The sequence below is a fragment of the Syngnathoides biaculeatus genome, chromosome 3 (genome assembly GCF_019802595.1).
Source record: "Syngnathoides biaculeatus isolate LvHL_M chromosome 3, ASM1980259v1, whole genome shotgun sequence".
In the NCBI taxonomy this organism is placed as follows: Eukaryota; Metazoa; Chordata; class Actinopteri; order Syngnathiformes; family Syngnathidae; genus Syngnathoides; species Syngnathoides biaculeatus.
In genome coordinates this window covers 24,186,234-24,208,799 of record NC_084642.1, presented here as the reverse complement: position 1 = coordinate 24,208,799, position 22,566 = coordinate 24,186,234, and the positions used below count along the sequence as shown (strand labels likewise).

Below are 22,566 nucleotides of genomic sequence, written 5' to 3'. Positions count from 1 at the left end.
ATGACCGTGTGTGTCAGTGGAGAGGCTCTCTGCTTTATTCTGAGACACACAATGCAAGTGCTGGTAAAGTGAAAGTGTCTCACTTGTGAATATATAATGGCCTTGGATTAGTAAAGTCTAGGCCGGGATTTCCCTCCTCGCTCTCACCTCTCATCCTTTGGTATCTTCTCATCAGTTTTTCGCCTTTCTTCGCCCCCGGGGTAATTGTGGTGACCCAGACGGTGCAACCTTCTCGGAATATCAACATAGTGTTAATGTCATCTCTTCCAGACTCTCCAGAGACTTGCGAAGACCTGAAAAGGAAGGTAGATTGAGCTGAAGGCAGATCAAAAACTCCCGATAGATCTGGTTGAAGAGCCACATCATATGTTTCAATCCCGTTTTGTGATTAAATTCTTTGGACAGAAACCCTTTGTTTCCAACATTAAAGTATAACCACATTTTTTCTTTATTTCTTAAAAACAAACAAACTACAAAGCAAAAATATTTCTCTCTGGAATGCTAATTATCACTTTGAATCTCGTTTTATTTTAGATTTCAACTGCCATGGGAAAGTTGACAGTCATACTTGTGAATGCAGCCACAACAAATGACCTGCATTGTCTGTTTTGACTCTGCTTTTTATTTCAGTTACAACACTAAATGCAACTTTTTCACTGGTTCACTTCACTAAGAAAACATCACACTTTAAGCTCTGTATTAAGTGTAGACCTTCATACAATAACTCTATAAACTACTGGATTAAGAACACCTGCTACCCCAAAATGTTGTAGGGTGTTCAAGTGGTAGAAAAATATATTTTAAGGCGTGTTGAATACGATTCATTAAAAAAAAAATCTATTTTGTTAAATCACACCCAAAAACAAAGCTGGAAGCATCATTGAAACATTTTGAAATGTGCTGTCCATTCTCAAGATGTCTAAACATTTAAATTTCCTCCAGCTTGTCTTTTATGAAATGAGAATTTCTTAACATTCCAGCGTGTAAATGTGAATGTTTCTGCATTTCCATTTCAGTTTGATGGTCTTCTCCCTTTTTTACTGTAAGACTTCCGGTCATTTTATCTTCAGACTCTAGTGCAGCAGCAATCCTTTTTTTTTTCTGTAAAAATAGTTTCCCTCTTTAAAAATGAACTATATCAGACGGTGTCCCCGCTTTGTGTTGTAACAGGTGGGAGACAAAATATTTAAATGCAGAACATCTCTGTTAGGTCCTTTAATGACACAGGTTATTCAACCCAAGATTTGAAACGCCACAGAGCTACTGGGCTTTTACTGACTTGTTCATGACACATTTATTTCTTTATTTTGAAGTGAGGAATGTCTACTGGCCTTTCGCAGCAGTTACCATATGAATCTTGAACTGCTCCTCAGTCCCATTCTGGCAGAGACACTGAGCAGTAGTCAATGATTGTGTGTAAGTGTGATATAATGAATGACTGGGCCGGCTTCGACAGTCCAGCCAACAATGAGCCGAGGATCCCCGAAACCTCATCTTCTTCATGAATAATGAAGCAAGCGTCATAAAAGCCTCATCCCTCACTGGTGTACTGCCATCCTGCTTGACGGGTTGTGCTGGCTGCCCCATTATATATTTATCATGGGATCCCTGCATGTGTCTGCTCTGCACTGGGCAGGTAATGTCACTGCTCCATTCGCAAGGCAAATCTTTCTTCCATGCTGAAGTCTGCAGAATGTAATCATTCTCATTTGCACGCCGTTCCTAATTACTCTGTGACATTTGTACATATAGACAGGGGTGCACATAAAAGGCGGAAATCAGCACTGATAATATGAATCATGGACTAAATTCATGTGTGTCGGTGAGAATTTACGTACCAAGAATTTAGAATTTTATTTTTTGGGGCAATAGAATAGTAGATGAGGACTGCGTTGCGTTGCGTCGTTCGCAAATGATTCACCTAAACAAACAAATCATTTGCATAAGTGTATGAAAGGAAACCAATTCATTGTAGGTTTTTTTTCTCCTTTCTCAGTTTAGCTGCCAGCACGTGCCGCACAAGAAACCCTCAGTCAAACAGTGCCACTTATGGAGTGGTGACAGTACCTGAGGGGCAGCCATGGGGGCAGGTTTTGTGGGCGTCTCGGTCTTTATGTGACCTGGAGCTTTTCCAAACTGAGTCTGGGCGTGAGACGAGGTGTTGTCCTATAGTCATATAGTTTCAAAGCTATCATTGCTGGCCTGAGATCCTCATAGGACCATCTGGATATTTTTCACTTTATATGGCTGAGGGCAGAGGTGACACTTTGAAAAAGACCCTCACTAGCCAGCATCAAAAGTTGCAGATTTAAATAGTACATTGTCTCCAAATAATTTTTCTCCAAATCCCATATTAAATCTCGTTTACAACATCAATATAGCATTTTCTGTTAGAAACACTTTTTGTGTTTAAAAAAAAAAAAAAAAAAAACCTGCTAAGCACTGGACGTGTGTTTGATTTGAAATCTCACCAACTATTTGCCTCTTTACACAATTCACAAAGAGTACAGTAATGCATGATACGCTTGTTTTATAAGCCATCTTATATTTATCTTCCTCGCTGTCTGCGTAACAAAGTCCAAGATTTTGAATGTCTTTTCTTCACACTACATCTGACAGTCTTTTCTCTTGTCATGCTAATTCTATGTTGTCATCGCTGCCTTCTCGATGTTTCATCTCCAGCCGCACACAGTGCACAGTGACATAAATGCACAGACTGTTGTCAGTGAGTCTCTGTAATGTGTCTGTGCTGGTTATGATCTGCTGTTAAAACTCTACTTTAGGGTTTCATTTTGTGAGTCCAATCTTCATGAATGTCTTCCCAGTATTGTGCCTTTTCTTCCATTTCCTCGAGCACACTCCGGTTGTTCAACTACATGTGTGGGAGGTGACTGCTGGTTGGGGGTGTCAGAGCAGGTGGTATACCTCAGGGTCGGCACTGCACGTTTACAAAAAAATGAAAGAAATTCAAGCTGCTGGCAGTTTCTTATTTGCTGCTGGTGAAACAGCACATTAACAAGGGTGTATTTTCTTTTCTGACTTACTTGCTTTGCATACGTTTGTAATCGTGTAGTGAACGTGCCGCATATTCTCTGCTGCAGTGATGAATGTAGTTAAGCAAACAGTGCCTGGCAGGGAGTTCTAATTTGGAAGCAAATTTCATTTTCCAGCAATTTCTGAAGTGAGCCTATTCCCAGCAGAAATTGGGGCCCTTGCTTTTCTTTATCCTCTATTCATCGATCGTGAGGAAAGGGCTGTCAGCGCTGAATTTCATACCTTCCCCCACTCCCAGCCACCCTACTTGCCCCTTTTGATGTTGTAGAACCCTCATTAAATGTGACAGGTAAGCATCCCTTAAGTGGTGTGACTAGGCCGGCCAGTAGTGTGTATGACAATTTGGGTGGGGGAGTGATAAATATGAGGAAAAGGCACAGTATGTGGTACATAAACTGTCCCTGGTTGGGGGTTCACAGCAGGTTAAGGTGAACTAGATGAGCAAAGAATAACACGGGTATGGGGGATGGGCATTCATTTTCACTTGTTTGATACGTTAATACACAACATCTGAAAAATATGCTCTTCACATTTCAAAGTTTGGGGATTGTAAATGAAATGTTTTTGTATGCTTTTATGCTTGTTTGTCCGTCTTGTGAAAACAATATTTGCAAATTGGACAGTGCTTTTTCCTCCAAATGTCATCTTGGAACCAAAGACAAAGACTTCTGGAAATGACAAGGCCATGACATTGTGCTTCACCACTTTTTAGCCTTAAATCGATCATGAGAAAATGTCCATGATTCAAATTATGCGCTGACGTCCACACAAGGTTGCACTTTAAACCCAAACCCCATATTATTCTAGTAAAATATTGGTTTTATAGTCAATGGAATGCAATATCGAACATTTTGAGTTGAGTTTGTGTGCTGTGGGGAAAAATTAATTTTATACATTTTCTAATTCCAGTTAACAACTTGCTACTGATAAATTCTTATGATAGTTGTCTATTCTCTCAGAGTGAGTAGAATTATTTAGTCTACGGTTGTTTTGTACATGACATGCAATGTAAATGGCAGAATAAAATGGTTTAATGTTAAGAAATAAATAAATCCAGTGGTGTAATGACCTCATTCCATCAGTATTATTAGGTGACCAAAAATGTATTTGTAACACACTTGGCCATTAAATCTGATTCTTATTCTGATTTTGATGATACAGCTTGAAAGACAATGCCTGTAGTATCGCTAGGACATCTAGAGTGATATTGTGCAGACTCTGTGTTGACATCACCCTCTTCTACGCAGAGATGTTTCCACGCGAGACTGTGAGTGCGCCAGATTTACAAGGAATGAGAGGAGCCAGCTTGATTCCTGGTGACTGAAGTTGGTCCGCTCACTCTCACATCCACTGGTCTGCGTTTGTCTGACCGCTACACAGGATTTACAGCATTCATGAAAATGAAGCTCACAGTGTCAGTGATAAAGCTGCTCAGGCCACATCTTTGTGCACATAATCCTTGAGCCTCCCACCACACGTAGAAGGTTGTTTTGAAGGTTTTCTTGCAAACAACAAAAGTGCATTCAGTATTAAGGCCTGCACACATGCACATAAGCATGGAGTGCAAATCAGATCTTCGGCACTCTGTGTTGCTGTGAATCTGTCACAAAGTGTGGGGCTCTGTCACATCAGATCACTTCCTCTCTGCAGATGAGTCCTGTTTTGAAGGCAAGATGGGAGGCATGGAAGCATCTGGAAATTGACACCCAGTGTCAGGTTTAAATTTAGTCTGCAACTGAAAACTGTACAATTCTTTCCGAACTCACATAGAGAGAAGTAAATTGTTTTTTTGTTGCTATTAAAAGCTGATTTGATACAAAAGTTTGAAGCCTTTTTTCCATCACTTCACCAAAAAGCTTCCCCCCTCAAGGTACCGATGATTTCAATGCAAGAAGCTATTAATGAGGAAATAATTTCTATTTAGCTGTTGTGCTGTTTTGTGAATCAATGCCTTGCTCCACAAAAGAATAACATCAGTTTTCTAATTTTTACGGTTCAGTTGTCTAATTTCACAGTGGCATGCATCCACTTCCAATTTTTTTCATTTTATTTTTTCTTTTGTATTTTTTTTTTTTTAAGACAAAATGCCTGTTGACTCCTAAAAGTGTTTAGGGGCTACCTACAGAATGTATACAGTACGTTCCATCAACCTATCTTGGAGACTAGGAAGACTGTTTTTTATTACTGAAATGATGAAAAATTTTGTTGGCATTTCTGGGAATTTCAGAAGGGGAAAAAAGTGGGGGAAGGCGGGATCTCATTAAGCACAAGATACATACGGTGTGTTCTGTCTGGGTTTGAGGAAAGTGATGTTACATTAATAATTTGAATTAAATGAAATTAAATTGTGTTCTCTATGGGTTTGAGGAAAGCGATGTTCCATTAACAATTTGAATTTAATTAATTTAAGTCGTGTTCTCGATGGGTTTGAGGAAAGTGGTGCTACATTAATAGTTTGTATGAAATAAATTTGAGTTGCAAGACTAAACATGTACATTTAGAGTCACACAATCATATACGTGCTTTACACACGGTGGAAACCCTTTGGTACAATCCACTTAAAGTAGACACGTGTTACTTTCATATCTGGGGTAGGGGAGGCAGAACTACATTGGTTTTATCATGCACTTGGTTGTGCACATCACCAGCAGAGAGTTTACAGCCTCAGCGCTTTCCTAGGCTCACTGGGCTAACTTCCTTTTATTGCACACATTCCTTATGAGTCCCATGATCCATCTCCAGAAATGCTGCTATTGGATTTTGCACGATTTTACGTGATAAAACCTTGAGTCTATATGTGGTATACAGTTTCAGCGTGACAAGTTTTCATGATATACTGAATCTATTTATGATACCTCAATACTGACAACTGTACAAATCTTGAGGCGTAACATTCAAATACGATGTGGAACAAAAAGCGTAACTTCCCATTTTCATTTGTTTTATCCTATGTAGCTCTATTGTTTGGACTTGAGATTTCCTTATTTCAATCAGTTCCACAAGTCATTTTTCATCTTGGAACCTGCTCTTCCAGAGAGATGACCTTGTCATCTTCTCATTCCACTTTGCAGCCAACGCAGCATTTGCTGGATGTACATGCTGTGGTGTACAGTTAAAAATAATAATAAAAAAAAAAATAAACCAAGTCAAATGTAAGATATGTTTCCATTCTCTATTTTTAGGGAATTGATGATGGAATATAATGGTTCAGTTGTTAGTAAAATAACAACAGCCATTGGTGTTTCTTTCATATGATAATGGTTATTGTGAGATGATTTATAGTTATTCCCATTTTGCCCATCTGCGAATACAGACGTATATGCATATTTATTTACCTCGGTTCACCCACACAGATGCACACACAAAGACTTGCAACACAGCTGAGGCCAGCAGCTGGTCTCCATATCTTAGTGTGTGTTTGTGGGGGGAGGTGGCGTTGTGGTGGTTAAGGTGGGGGCGAGACTGGTTTGTTGGCACTCCGTCTGACTGGAGACACTTAAGCAGTCTGGATTAAGGGATCAGTGTGAGTGTCTGACAAACATTGGATTAGGGTTGTAATCTTGGCCTTGATGGCCCATTCCATTCTGGACTGTCATTGCGCCTTTTCATACATCTCTCTTGATTTATGACAGAAAATAAACATTCTGGAGCCCTTTTTCATTCTGATGTTTTGTGATCGACCAGTGACCAGTTCAAGGTGTGCCCAGCCTTAGATTAACTAAAATTGGATCCAGTTCACGTGTGACCCTAATGAAGACAAACCTTTATAGAAAATGAATGAAGTTGTGGCTTGGATTTGCTTTTCATTTTTCCACAATTTTCACTTTAAATTTCTCTCATGAATGTTTCATCTGATGACTTGCGCCTGTTGTGCATAGTTGTGTGTTGTGACAATCCCCAATGTGACTGGCAGTGCTAACAGAGGTCTTTTGGTTGGAGTTATGTTTGCTGGCTTTCTCTTGAGGGATTTTCCGAGACATTTGGCAGAGGTGGTGGGCTCAACTACTGTATGTGTGTTTGTGTAGAGGTTCCACACGGTTTTATTTCTGCATCACAGGTAATTAGCACCCTGCAGTGATACATATGATGTGGTTGACAGTGATGCAACTGGGATAATGCTGTCAGCAGGACAGATGGGGTGAAAAAAAGTCATTTGGTCATTTGGGAGATGCTGCATGAATTAATCCTGTCTTGCAAAAAAAAGAGTGTGTTTTATATTGCCCAGTGAATTCCATCAATCTTGTTTCCATCAATTCATCTGGATTTGGGTGTCAGCTGATGTGGTCTTTCCCAAGATGAATGCACGAGACCTTTGCCATGGTGCACAATCCCTTTCTAACCCAACAAAAATGCTTGACTATTTTCAAGCATGATGAGCATTACTTTCCTTGTTCAAGACCATCAGCGATCCCATCCTGCAATGCATTTCAAAAGAATGGAAGTCATACTATGCTGTATTTCTTCCCCCTAGAAATTGCTAGTATTCCACAAAAAAAATAAAATGAAATGCCACTATGGCATAATTTCATACCACTAAAGTGCTAGGGTTCAGCTTTTCTCACATAATTCTAAAAATGAAAATTAATTACTGTTCCTTGACTGAATTCCGCTAAAGTACTAAATTATGACGCGCAATCATTTCAGCAAACATCTGAATTCTAGCTGGTTTGTCAAACGTAGAGAGTTCAGGTTTATAATGCGGATGCAAATTTCAATTTACACATAACCATGTGAAGAATTCTATAAAGCTGATATCGACCTCAAACCTTGGAAATTTAACTGGTTTTGCCTTCTTTTCCCTCAGTGGTGTTCTGGAATGAAGGCACTGTCTGTGTGTTGAGCTGAAGCCCATGTGACAGGCAAATTGGAAGCCATTAGCCCGTAGCGCCATGAGGACAACTGCCTTCTCAGCCTAAAAGTCTTCCCGTTACCCTGCCTGTTAGAGAATGGCTTTCAAAGTGACGTGACACACTGAAATTCAAAGCAAGATTAGAGCTGATATGTCTGTTTAATATGCCGGATAAGAGTAGCAAAGAGTGACAGAAAGACAAAAGTATTCAACAAGATGAACTTCAGTCAACAATTCTACTCCTAAGTTGCTCAAACAAGTGTTTCATCATTCTCACATAATGCGTCATATAGACTGTCATTCAATCGCAGGTTTCATGTAGAAAAGTAACATTGACTGTCACAGTTATACCTATCATATTTAGTCTCCAATTAAACTTAATTGCAAGTTTTTTGGAATGTTCATGGAAACATGCAAATTCCACTCAGCAGCGCCTCAGCGGATTTTCGAACGCAGACATCCCAATAATTCACTGTTCTGCCCCCCACTATACAAAAAAAAAACCCCACAACATTATGATTTTACAGTAATCTTTTAGCATTATTCTTGAACTGCTTTTCAGAATCCTTAAGTCTTATCTATCCTCTTGTAGACAAGTGTGATCATTTCAACTGACAGATAACAGGCACTGAATCTGTTTTGGAATACCTTGTTTTTTCTCGGTAACCAAAACAAATTTCTTTGTATAGCGCATTTCATACACGTGCTTTACATGATTAAAAGCATCTGAAAACAAAGAGATAAAACATTTAAAATGGGACAAAAACAAAAATGACTATATATATATAAAACAACAATTACAACCACATACAGTGCAAGTAATATGATTAAAAAGTGGATATATTCTAAAAAGCATGAGGAAAAAAAGCGTTTTCAACCTGGATTTAAAAATATTCACATTTGGGGATAACCTCACCTCTGTGTTGGCAAATTATTCCATTTCTGCGCAGCATAATAGCTAAATGCTGCTTCACCATGTTTGCGTTGGCTCTGTGCTCCACTATTTTCAGAGCTCTACTGGGTTTGTACTCTGTAAGCATTTCTTTCATGTCTTCAGAACCTAAATCATTTAGTGATTTATAGACCAGTAGCAGAAGTTTGAAATATCCTCTAAAGCTGACTGGAAACCAGTGCAAGGACTGTAGGATTGGTGTTATATGCTCTGAGATAAAACCATGGATGAGATTTTCCTGGTCTGCTTGACACATACAAGCCTTCACTCTGGATATGTTCCTCAGATGGTAGAAGGTAGTTTTGTGATTGATTTGATATGATTGTTGAAAGTCAGGTCGGAATCAGTCAGAACACCAAGGTTTCGGACTTGGTCTTTGGTTTTTAATGATAGAGAGTCCAGGTGTTTACTAACAGCAATTCTCTTTACTTTATTGCCGAAAACAATTATCTCAGTTTTGTTGTGATTTAGCTCAAGAAAATTTTGGCGTATCCAGTTAATTATAGACAGGTAAACCAGAACACGAACAAAGGTTACCATATTTTCCGGACTACAAGTCGCTCTGGAGTACAAGTTGCAACATCCATAAAATCCATAAAAACAAAGACAAAAACATATATAAGTCGCACTGGAGTATAAGTCGAATTTTGGGGGAAGTTTACATCCATCCATCCATTTTCTTTGCCGCTTATCCTCACGAGGGTCACGGGGCATGCTGGAGCTCATCCCAGCTGTCAACGGGCTGGAGGCAGTGTACACCCTGAACTGGTTGCCAGCCAATTGCAGGGCACATTGAGACAAACAGGTGCACTCACAATCACACCTCGGGTCAATTTAGAGTTTCCAATTAATGTTGCATGTTTTTGGAATGTGGGAGGAAACGGGAGTGCCCGGAGGAAACCCGCGCAGGCACGGGGAGAACATGCAAACTCCACACAGACTGGTCCGAGATTGAACCCTTGACCTCAGAACTGTGAGGCCAACGCTTTACGAACTGAGCCACTGTGCTGGCTGGGGGAAATTTATTTGATTAAAATCCAACACCACGAACAGACATGTCATTTAAAAGTTAAATGACGAACAATTAAAAATAAAAATACAATAGAGGCAACAACAGGCTGAACAGTACGTTTACGTTACATGACACAACTGAGAATGTGCCTAGTATGTTAACATAACATTAAGAGATATTCCAATAACTATAGCATAAATAACATACTAAGAATTTTACCAAAACCATCCGTGTCACTCCAAATGTCCGGTAACTAAAATCCTCGGTGTCACATCTAAACAAGTCTGCCAACTTCAGAGGTAGACGACGCGCCGCTTCCTCTTCTACGTCGCTTACCTCAGATTGCTCGTAGGTTGCAGTTACAACTAGTCTTTTCCAGTGTTTCTGTATACCGGCAGGATGGTTTTGGTGGTCACGGTAGCCCATACTTTGTCGAGCCATGACTTCCCGGAAAGTTGCATGGCTGATTCACCCGGAAGCTGTGCTCTCCATCTGTCATCAGCTACACGGGCCTGGAGCGCCCTCCTATGGTTGTTAGTGTGAAAATAACATATAAGGGACTTGAAAAATGGATGGATGGATGTAATCGCTCTGGAGAATAAGTCGCACCCCCAGCCAAACTATGAAAAAAAACTGCGACTTATAGTCCGGAAAATACAGTACATCTTTAATGGCTTGCTTGAAACACGTGCACAGTAAGACTGCTTTTCATGTTAATGCTCGTCCACCTGGATAATTTACAGATTGGAATATCAATTTACATTGTTTCCACAGTCTGTTTGGTGTCAATGAGTGGAAAGGAACATCCTATTTGAAGCCCTTCAAGATGTAGAGGATTCCACCCAACACCAGTGATATATCATTTCAACTCGCATGCCATACATCAAGAGTGAAAAGGTGCTTTTTTTTTTTTTTTATTGCTATCATGTCCGTCACTCTTAACATTGTGTTTATAGGCTTTAATCATGCTACACTAATCAAATTAGCTAGTGCCTCAAAGGGAATGTGGCAGTGATTTGATGGAAGCTTCAAACGGGGATTCAAAGTCAAGCAAATCTCCCTTCCTTTGTCAAATAACATATAGGTTGGATCCTTATCTATTATCCCGACTCTATAGTGTAACATGGGCCCTTTATTTCTCAACTGTAATAGGTTGAAAGACATGAATAGTTCTGTCGAACTTTATTAAGAGCTGTATTGTTTGCCATCAGTCCCTCAAAAGCACAAATGGAATCAATTAGTAGTTAATGAAGTCTCTCGTGATCTTGTTTGGGGCTCCCCCACTACTCAAATGCCATATTCCTGTACTCACTGGCTATGCACCAGGGTCCTCATTAAACAGTGAAGATTTCATTTAGTGTCTACTGTAGCTGTTCAGGTGGGCACGGTGTCACAGTCAGAAAAATGAAAGCTAAAAGAACCAGATGAACTTGAGCAAGTGAGAATGTCTTCTTCGCCTCTGATCTCTTAATTATCAGACATGAGCATTAATAACACAAATCATTCAAATCCCCTGTTTTTTTTCCTCAGGGAAAGAATTGAGCCTTAGCGAGCCCTGCCTGCCTTTTCTGTTATCTTACTTCTGATTTTGAGTGACTGTTTGTTCAAAACCTGTCTGATTTGACTCCTAACGGTGTTTCACATTTGCACTTTTACTACGTGTCGAGCCCGTTTCATCAAAATTGTAAGGGACAGTGCCATTTGTTCCAGATATTCACTTCTTTTATCAGTCATTTTCTGTACTGTAACTGTAGCTCAACTCACTTTCACACTAGTTTGTTTTTCTTTCCACCTGCTCCATTGCTCTTGATCTTTCTGTCTGGTCTACCTACATCCAGTCTATGATTCCTACCTGAAATAGAGACTTGATTGGCTGAGTAAGGTCACGTGGGATTGCTTTATTTGCATGTAGATATTTTGTACACTGTCTCATCCACCAAAGCACTACTGGAAAGCCTACAATGGCTGCTTCAAATCCTAGCCCTTCTTTTTTGACTGCAGGTGTATGCAGCAGGTTCTAGGTCCGGACCCAGACTGCAATCCCCAAATTACTCATCCAGTAAAAGACCTTCACACTTTCAATTTCGTTGTGGGGAAAAAAAAACGTCACTCAAGAATTTTATAACACACCACAAACCAAAAGTGTCACCGTTGTGTGTTTTGTGTAATAGTTCAAAACTTTTACGTAAGTGGACTTCCAACAGTTTTCTGGTCAAAGTGTGTGTCTGTAATAATGGCTTCTCATTTTGTAAATTTCTTGTCTTTAGTACTCCAGAATGGTCGTTTCCCCAGCTCCCTGTCTTGCTTAGTGTTGATTTTCAAGTAGCAATGTGAACATACATCAGAAAATAAATGTGATTCATTTGGAGTTTGAATGCAAATCAGTGCCTGTTAAAGGCTGGTTACTTTTCCGGTTTTATAATCTCATGTGGGTTTAACCTGTCTCGTCGTCCTTTCGTCGCATTTACCTCCACAAAGACTGAAGCAGACTTATTTATGGCAGCAATTTGCCTTTTTATTCTCCTAAACTTTGAGGTGTTGAAGCTACTGTATGTGCTCAATTGGCTTTGTTTCTCTCCAGCAAAGCTTTTATGTCACTTAAGCTTGAGTCTTTTCTCCAATTCAAAACTGAGAGGGGTGTATACTAGAGTTTATTTATCGATTTATTTATTTATTTATTTATTTTGAGCGATTTGTGACAATGTACTGGCCTTGCTCCACTGGATAGGATCCTATTGCTTTTACAAAGCTTTAATGATGTGTGTCTGGGAAGTACTATCACCCTTGGGAAAAGTAGAAATCCCAAAGGCGGGAGGGTCTTCGCCTTGTGATAAAGAGCACAGAAGAAGCCAAAACAATTGCCATTATTTTGTTGCCTTTTAAAACAGTCCATTGTGATTTAGAAAGGGCTTCTTCATGTGAAACAAACATTAGTGGCCGTGTTGAGATTATGACCGTCAGTGCTAGAATTGGTAATTACAAAAGACACTAAAAGAGAAGGATGGCTTAATCAAAGATAGCATAGATAACGATTTCATTCTTGCCTTTTTCCATGCCGTAACTATGCCATCGCACCCAACACAAAGAGAAATAGACCATTAGAAAGGCATTTGACTTAAACAAAAAAAAAAACATACTCTTACAATAATAGTTAAACCGAGTGGTGAACATTCAAATCTCCATTTCTGAATAAACATATAATAAATCTAAGCCTTTCCTGAATTTTTTGCACTTGAGGGCGGTGACCGTGTTGATGTCCCTGCGGCTAGCCAACGTACAGTTTGCCCATTTAAAGCGCGTGCACATGACGTCACCATTTTCACGGCCCCCTATTGCCAGTCAAAAAGAGCTGCTTGACAGTGCGGGGGACGTTGAATCGGAGCAGAATATACACAACGCCTGAGACTTGTTGTGGTGTTGGTTGTTACAATAGACGAGATTACATGTGATGCATGGTGCCCAAGTAAATACACGCGACTGTGTAGCGATCACTTCAGGTCGGAATTATTCTTCTGAATCTCAAATTCCCAAGAAGTATTTATAATGCCAAGTTGGTTCATTTGAGAACAATTAAAAACAAAAACAAAAAAATGACAGGGAGTCATCACATGTTAATCTTCGGTAAACCTCTCCCAGTCTGAGTCGTTTTTTTTTTTTTTTTTTTTTTTTTTGTGTAGAACCAGATGTCATTTATCTAAATATTGGTATTTGTATTGAAGTATTTTTATGCGTCCAGATTTTTCTATGCTTTCAAACTCTTCCGTGTAAATCTCGACGACTTACTCACCAGATACATATGTATATCTAGTTGTCCAAGACAAGCGGAAGCTGGTTAATAGTCCAATTTCTTATTAGTGAAAACATCGACTTGGGCATTAAATATGGGTCCTCTATGCCAAGTGTCTCTCATTTTTTCATGTACCTTCGTTTATTATCACCTTCTAAATATTTAATGGTATCGGACAAAACACTGGGCGTTGTGCTATAAGACGTATTTTCGCATCGTCTCCAACCGACTTAGCATTGAAGAATTGTTTGTTTGACCGACTCTTCCGGCCAGTGACATGATTAGATGACATAGGTGCACGAGCTCAAAAATTGAGTGCAACCAATATGCGCAGTTTTGAAAATGTGCTGCAGTTCTCCTCCAAGTCAGGGGGGTGTCGTTACAGCTGGTATTAGTTTGGGCCTTTTCTGGAGACTTGTATGACTTAACCAAGGTGTCTTTTGACGCTCATACGAAGTCAATGTTATAGTCACTTTATGGAGGTTTAAAATATCCCAAAATACAGGACCTTTAAATTATTGAAAAGCCTGCATAATTTCCCAAATACAAATGAACAAAACTGTTGTAACATAATTAGAAGAAAATACAAATAAAGAATAATGTTGCACCACATAGAAACTGACAGAGACTTACAGTAACTTAACTTACAGTGAAGAAAATAAGTATTTGAACACCCTGCTATATTGCAAGTTCTCCCACTTAGAAATCATGGTGGGGTCTGAAATTTTCATCATAGGTTCATGTCTACTATGAGAGAGATAACCTAAAAAGAAAAATCCAGAAATCAAAATGTAGGATTTTTTTTTTTAATGATCAGCTAGAATTCTGACCCTCAAAGACCTGTTAGTCCACCTTGAAAAGTCCACCTCCACTCCATGTATTATCCTGAATCAGATGCACCTGTGTGAGGTCGTTAGATGCATAAAGACACCTGTCCACCCCATGCAATCAGTTGTAACTTGTAACATGCCCAAGACCAAAGAGCTGTCCAAAGACACCAGAGACAAAATTGTATAATTCCACAGGGCTGGAAAGGGCTACGGAGAAATTGCCAAGCAGGTTGGTGAAAAAATGTCCACTGTTGGACCAATCATTAGAAAATGGAAGGTCAATTTCAATCGGAGTGGAGGCCCATGCAAGATATCACCTCATGGGGTCTCAATGATACTTAGAAAGGTGAGGAATCAGTCCAGGACTACACGACAGGACTTGGTCAATGACCTGAAAAGAGCTGGGACCACCGTTTCCAATGTGACTGTTGGTAATACACTAAGACGTCATGGTTTGAAATCATGCATGTCACGGAAGGTTCTGCTTAAACCAGCACATCTCAAGGCCTGTTTAAAGTTTGCCAATGACCATTTGGATGATACACTGGAGTCATGGGAGAAGGTTTTGTGATCAGATGAGACCAAAATGGAAGTTTTTGGTCATAATTCCACTAACGGTGTTTGGAGGAAGACGGAGTTATGAGTTCCATCCCAAGAACACTATCCTTACTGTGAAGCACGGGGGTGGTTGCATCATGCTTTGGGGGTGTTTTTCTGCACATGGAACAGGAGGACTGCGCTGTATTAAGGGGAGGATGACCGTGGCCATGTATTGTGATATTTTGGGGAACAACCTCTTTCCCTCAGTCAGAGCATTAAAGATGGGTCGTGGCATGGTCTTTCAACGTGACAATGACCCGATGCACAGAGCCAGAAAAACCAAGGACTGGCTCTGTAAGAAGCACATCAAGGTTTTTGCATGGCCCAGCCAGTCTCTAGACCTAAACCCAATAGAAAATCTTTGGAGGGAGCTGAAACTCCATGTTTCTCAATGACAGCCCAGAAACCTGTCTGACCTAGAGAAGATCTGTGTGGAGGAGTGGGCCAAAATCCCTCCTGCAGTGTGTGTGTGCAAACCTGGTGAACAATTACAGGAAACGTTTGACCTCTGTAATTGCAAACAAAAGCTACTGTACCAAATATTAACATTGGTTTTCTCAGGTGTTCAAATACTTATTTGCAACTGTATCACTCAAATAAATCGTTAAAAAATCCTACATTATGATTTCTGTATTTTTCTTTTTAGTTTATCTCTCTCACATTGGACATCCACCTAAGGTAAAAATTTCAGAACCCTCCATGTTTTCTAAGTGGGAGAGCTTGCAATATAGCAGGGTGTTCAAATATGTATTTTCTTCACTGTACTTAACCTTTTGTTCCTGTGTTCTGCGACTGTTTGGCGACCAGTTCAGGGTGTAGTCAGCTGGGATAGGATCTGGCGCCTCGTGACCCTTACCAGGATCGGGGGTGTTGAAAATGGATGGATGGACCTTTTGTCCCTCCAATCACTAAAGCACGTGTTGAGTTCAGTTTTTGCCACCAAGTCCAGCTAAAGTATTCAGTCTACAATGGTTCTGAGGCAAGGGAAGTGATTCTCAACCAGTGTACTGGGGCACATTCGTGTGCCGTAAGTGCTCTTCAGGTGTCCAACCATCCATCCATCCATCCATCCATCCATCCATTTTCTTAGCTGCTTATGCTCACAAGTGTCGCGGGAGTGCTGGAGCCTATTCCAGCTGTCATCAGGCAGGAGGCGGGATACACCCTGAACTAGTTGCCAGCCAATCGCAGGGCACATACAACTGCACTCACAATCACATCTCGGGGCAGAGTTTCCAATTAATATATGTTTTAGGGATGTGGGATGAAACCGGAGTGCCTGGAGAAAACCCATGCAGGCAAGGGGATAACATGGAAACTCCACACAGGCGGCGCTGGGATTGAACCCGGGTCTTCAGAACTGTGAGGCCAATGCTTTCCAGCTGCTCCACCGTGCCGCCCTCTTCAGGTGTGCCGTGGGAAATTATAAAATTCTACTTAATTGCTAAAAAAATCTTTGTTTACAAGAAATAATGTATCTTTGTTCATCTGTTAATGCCAGCGATGCATAGTAACAGAGAAATGCTTTTCTGTTCGAAAAAGGCAGGACGTTCATACAGTAATTAATGTATCCGATTTTTGTGAGATTTTTGTTTGTCAGTGTGCTGTGAAATTTTCCAACAGTAAAATATGTGCCTTGGCTCCATGCAGGTTGGAAATCAATTGACTTGTGGATGTCTTAAAACTAGTTGCATATCAAAGCTAATTTTATTTGAAAGCTGATTGTGCCTTCAAGGGCAATGGGATCTCCCTTGTGCCCGCCACACTTCCCACCCACACCAGCCTGACTTGAGGGTGCACGTCTGCACAGCCTGATGCGCATGTGAGCACCAACGCTTGTGTGGAAACGTCATCCCATGGTGGCTAAAATTATTGGCTTGTGCTAATTTCACCTCTTCCATTTGTTTTAAGTGATTCCTCTTTCATTTTAGTTTTGCTGGAGGTGCAGTGTCTGCGATTTTGAATATAAATCATCCCCCCCCTGTGCTACCACCATTCTTCATGTTCTCCCTGCCTGCCAGTGACCTGTGGCAAAGCTAATAAATGGATACAGCATGCAAGCGACTTCAAAGGTGAAAGTGTGCCACAAGATGAGTGCAAGTGAGGACGGACAGGGGCGGTTGTTCAAGGGAAAATGTGGATCCAATGAAATTCTCGGGTGAGCGAAGGCCTTTACAAATGGGTTGCAGCCGTCCCATTCATTTCACTGTGCATTATCTTCCACATTCGTCTTTGTTCTTACTTTATTTCATCATCGCTCACTAAAGACAAATTTGACCTTTTTAGTGGAGAGATGTTTCTTTCGACTTGACTTATCTTTACCTCCTATTTCTTTTCCACACACTTCCACGTGCACCTCAAAGTCCACCTGACTTCTGGCCCTTTCTGAGATAAAGCCAGCCTTTGTACTACTTGGATGCAACAATGGACTGGCATGTGGATTTGCTCCTTTCAAACTCTCGCACTCTTTCTTTCAGTTCTCGGAGGCTGCTTGCCCTGGCCTTCCTGTGCTCTGTGGCTGCAAGCAACCAGAGAGTTAAGAGCTCATGTGTTAAAGCCTCAGGGAAACTAGGAAGAAACTGATTTCACTTCCTGGGAGGATGACTCCTGACACTTTATTTGCTCACTATCCACCAATCTGCTCTACTTTAATCATTTTATCTTTTATCTCTATTCCATCATAGTTCAATTTTAAGAGTGCCGCCCTTAATTTTGATACCAAGTAATTGGCTCGGATAAATCTGTGGACTCTCTGAAAAGGAAAAAATAGCAACATGAGTAGAAATACTTGGGAGAGATTGAGTCGTCAAGTCATTCTTCAAAAGACAAAGCAATTCATTGCTCATTCTTGCCTGAAAGATGTTTGTTTCAAACAGCATTTTCAATTCTACCTAGTGGTCATTCAACAAAACAAAACAATTCACAGGAAAAAATGCAACTTCCCCCAAATCCTGAAGGAATTGAACAACTGAATAGATAAAGTGGGTTGTTTTGTTGTTCATTCATGAATTCATTGCCATGAAGTATTATTTGGAGCAACCAATCTAAAGGACTCGAGTACACCCAATTTGTAAATTCATGTAATTAAGGTTCATCTGATTGTCTTCATTTTGTTATAAGTACAGGGCTTTTCTTCTACGTCCAATTACATTCCCTCAGCATCAAGACATCTCCCGTCGGAGTCCTGCAGCCTTTTAAGGTTGCATGGTTCACGACTCCTTCGTTCATGGTTCATGACTGCTTTTTGCTCCCGGGTCAAATCTGAGAAACTGCCTTGAGCTGCTCAAATGTAGAGCATCAGAGTGAAGGCTATGCCTGTTGTTAATGCAGGTTGTGTTTTTGGTTTGGTAATTTTTGCATTATTGCTTGTACAGTATCTTGAGTTTTGTTTGTTTTTTTTTTAATCCGATATGCACTTGCATTGTCTTTGTCTTTTTGATATATGTGTTCGTGAAATACATTGACCCAAATGGAAATGTTTACCTAGAGCAACTATACAATTACCAGCCCACTCTGTTGCCACCAGTGCTATTCAAGAGCCCTCAGAGGCTCACAGATGAAAACCCATTACTGGGTCCCTGTGGCTTCACTCCTAGCATTTGTCATCCTGCATTACTGCTGTAGGTGCTGTATGGCTTTCTTCTTGCTGTTCATTAAGAACATGACGAGTGCACAGCCAGTAAATACAAACTAGTTGGAAACATCTCTCTTACGTCGCACTAACGTACATCGCCGCACTTGTGTGCATTGACAAGCTGCAGCTTTGCTTTCACTGTATATAGAGAATAATACTTTCAGGGAGGCTTTTCAAATAAATCTTCAGTACGTCCAGAGTGCCCCATCTCTATGGTTACTGAAGCTTCCATTGTGTATTTGTGGTGAAACACAGCTTTGGCTGCTTGTATCAATGGACTCCTCTTTTTATCAAATCAGAGTGACTCAAACCCCATGAACGATATTAAATTAAAACCAGAAGAAAAATACATTGAACTGAGCTGTTGTTCAATACTATGTCTAATGTTGTTTTTCTCTGCATAACTCCTTGAAAACTGCCGCCAAAACGAGTGCAAACAATTTTTATTGACATTTGTTCCGCAGGGCTAGAGTTTTATAATTCACACTTGCAAGTACGTCAAAGTCAGACTGTACACATTCTAATTTCAATGCCAATGGTCAACTTGCGTTGCCTTTGGCTCGCTGTACAGTGTCAGTCTAAAATTCGTGCAGTTATTCCAGTGCTGGCTCATTCTCTGATCCGCCGGAGAGGAGCCGCTGAAGTCATTAGAAGCCGATAGGATCTGAGTGGGCAGTGCCTGTGGTTTAATTTTAAGCAATTAGTTTGTACGGTAAAGAAGTAGAAAGTCCACACAAGGATGCATTAGTCATGGAAACTCGCACAGGGACAATAAAAGTCTGATTGCAATGCAGACTGCATGCGCTGTGCACTGTCAAATGAAGAACTTAATTGTATAGTGATCTCAGTCGGGGATTCTGCCGTTCCCCTAAAGGCCAGCTGTTTAATACAATGTGTACACGCAAATGATCAGCTTGCTCCTCAATGTCTTTGGAAGTGTTTTTAAAATATTATTGTGAGTTTCCCGATAATGAAATAAAATGGCCCAGAGGAGAGCAATGTCTAAGAATAGCCCAAGACTGGCCTTTTGAAATTGATAGGGCCTTTCTTGTCTTGATGTGTGTCAGTTATCTCAATATGTATTCAGTTTCCTTCCTTCAAACTATCAGAATGAATAAATTACTTCAAAGTTCCTCATACTGTTACTGTAAATTATATTCTTCATCTATTCTGCTATAGCCTATTTTTTTACAACGGTGTTTGTGTTTTTTCACTTTCTGTTAAACTTTCTCGCTATGAGGCGATAACCACACACGCACGCACACACGCACACACAGAATGAAGAAGAACCTGTCATCGACCCTGAACAGAAAAAAGTAAGCTATGGCTTCAATTTCAATGTCATTGATTAGCACTTACAAGGATGTGGGAATTACTTTTTAAGTTGACTGTTTTTACCGAATAAATTCTTGCCAAATAATTTAAAATTAATGAATGTATTATGTGGGCGGCACAGTGGCGCAACTGTAAAGCGTTGACCGCACAGTTCTAATTACCGGTGTTCCGTCAGTATGGCGTTTGGAAGTTCTCCCCGTGCCTGCGAGAAGTATATAAATCATCCTAAAAAAAATTGCCTTCACGGTGGGACCTAATAATATTCATGTTTACCTAACTAAATGTTTCTTGAGTGTTTGTTTACTGCAGAACTACTATAGGTGTCATGAAAAAAAAGGTTTCAGATTTTGAAATCCAGAATTCTTTTTGTTTTCTTAAAATAGCCATTCTAGACCCTGCAAGGAAAACAGTATGACAATTAGTGTGTTTTCTGTATTTCCTCAGCAATTTAGAAATGAAAAAGACCGGTCTTATCATGAAGGGCATGTCAATATTATATGACAATATTATATCCCAAATACTAGAAAAAGCAAACGCAGCACTACAAAATGGGGTTTGACTTGTCAGTGGCCGTTAGGTAGTAAATGAACTAGCAAGTGCATTTTGAACTTTGAGCACTCGTTTATTCCAATCTGTTCTAATCGCCGTTGTGACACATTCACATGAGGGAACAACAATACATATGCATATGGGCACACATGGACACGCATCGAGAGCGACTGCTCAGTTCGTTAACTCGTACAAATGCAATCTGTGTACCGTGAGCAGAAAACCACGCAGCATGTGAAACGCTGGGTTCCGGCAGCACTGTCAGCACAATCCATCAGATGCCAGTAGGGCGAGGAAGGTGACAGTTTCTGAGACCATGCCGCGAAGGTTTTTGACTGACAGGCAAGTGTTCACATCCTGCCAGCAAGCTGCCAGAGCATTCAGTGACATTGGGGTACTCCACCACCTCCTTTTTTCTCCTTTGTTTTGTTTCTCAGCTCCATTACTTGTGTGTGAGGGTGATACAGGTTGGGGGAAAAAAAAACCCCAATCATTGTGAAGTGCGTATGCGCGATTCAAGGTGACCTCTTTCTTGTTGCTGCTGTCAGGAAACCAGGTGATTTACAGCTACTTCAGGGGTTTTTGGAGGTGGGGGTATGTGCTCCTGGCAAGGGGGAAACCTGCCTTCTTGAGCCTCTGGCTGTAGCAGTGATGGAGGAGTCGCTTTACCTTTGACAGAGAGCTTGATTTGTTGTCACCAGGGTGCTGTGTTAGGTTACCATTCAAGTGTAATCGCGACATAATGAGGTTGTCCTTGTCCCTTCTCCTTATGAGTTCCATCAGTGCTACTTTTGTGTTTCCTATACCTGTATAAACAGCTGGTTGGATTCAACCCTATCCTGCATTCAAATGTGTTGGTTCTCTTCGGATTTTCTTTATGGTTAAGCTGTTATCTTGTCATGTAAACTCCACTGAGTCTGCACAGATTAGGTAATGTTTATCTTTATTTGTATAAAGGTTGTGCCAAAAGGACATTGTAGTGGTGTGTGGAATGGATGAAGGTAGAACCACTCCATTTTGGTGCAAATGTTGCTTCAAATGCCTTTCTTCAAGCTCTTTATTACCATCCATCCATTTTCTTAGCCGCTTATCCTCACAAGGGGTGTGAGAGTGCTGGAGCCTATCTCAGCTGTCATTGGGCAGGAGGCGGAGTACACCCTGAACTGGTTGCCAGCCAATCGCAGAGCACATAGAGACAGACAACGGTCGCACTCAAAATCACACCTAGGGGCAATTTCGAGTGTCCAATTAATGTTGCATGTTTTTGGGATGTAGGAGGAAACCGCAGTGCCTGGAGAAAACCCACGCAGGCACGGTGAGAACATACAAATACCACAAAGGCAGGGCCGGGTTTTCAACCTCAGTCCTCAGACCTGTGAGGCCAACGCTTTACAGCTCCACCACCGTGCCACCTAAGCTCTTTGGCAATCAAAAAAATCTTTCAAATAACGTGACCATACCATCAATCCATTATCATAACCTACCATTAATTGGAAAACTGCCGTAATTGTTTTAAACCATGAATAACTTACTTTAACACAAACACAGCTGTAACACATACAAATGGGAAATACAAGAGTTTTAAGATATATTTGCTCTGCAATGGATACAAATTAGAAATGCTGGAGTTACTTGACCAAAGTGTTTGTTTCACATCTTCAAAATGCTAACTGCACCATTTTTATGACATTTTCTGTGAATAGGAGTAACTTTCATTTGATGAATTGAATATGAAGTTGTTAAAAGGGCCAAAATTACAATGCAGTGGGTAAAAGAAGAACTAAATATAATATCAGTCAAGGTTTTTTTTTTTATTTTTTTATACTGAGCTCTGGGCGTTTGCTAGTCTAAATCAAAGAAATAACCAGATAATCTGGTGCCAAAACACGTTTGTTCTAACTTTTTCCCTCGTGTCACTTTTAATAAGCAATTGTGTCAAAGGCGGAACTCTACTATTCACCTGG

General features: G+C 40.5%; 1 protein-coding gene across 4 annotated transcripts in view; it reads left to right on the top strand.

Moving 5' to 3' along the window:
* nav2a (neuron navigator 2a) overlaps nucleotides 1-22,566 on the top strand; it is a 171,634-nt gene that overhangs the window by 22,883 nt on the left and 126,185 nt on the right. Inside the window, exon 5 of one of the 4 annotated variants that reach the window (XM_061814918.1) lies at nucleotides 10,642-10,764. The exons of the other annotated variants lie outside the window; for them this stretch is intronic. Coding sequence (XP_061670902.1) covers nucleotides 10,741-10,764 — 24 coding nt within the window. The 5' untranslated portion in view covers nucleotides 10,642-10,740. The remainder of the gene's footprint in view (nucleotides 1-10,641; nucleotides 10,765-22,566) is intronic. 4 annotated transcript variants of the gene reach the window in all.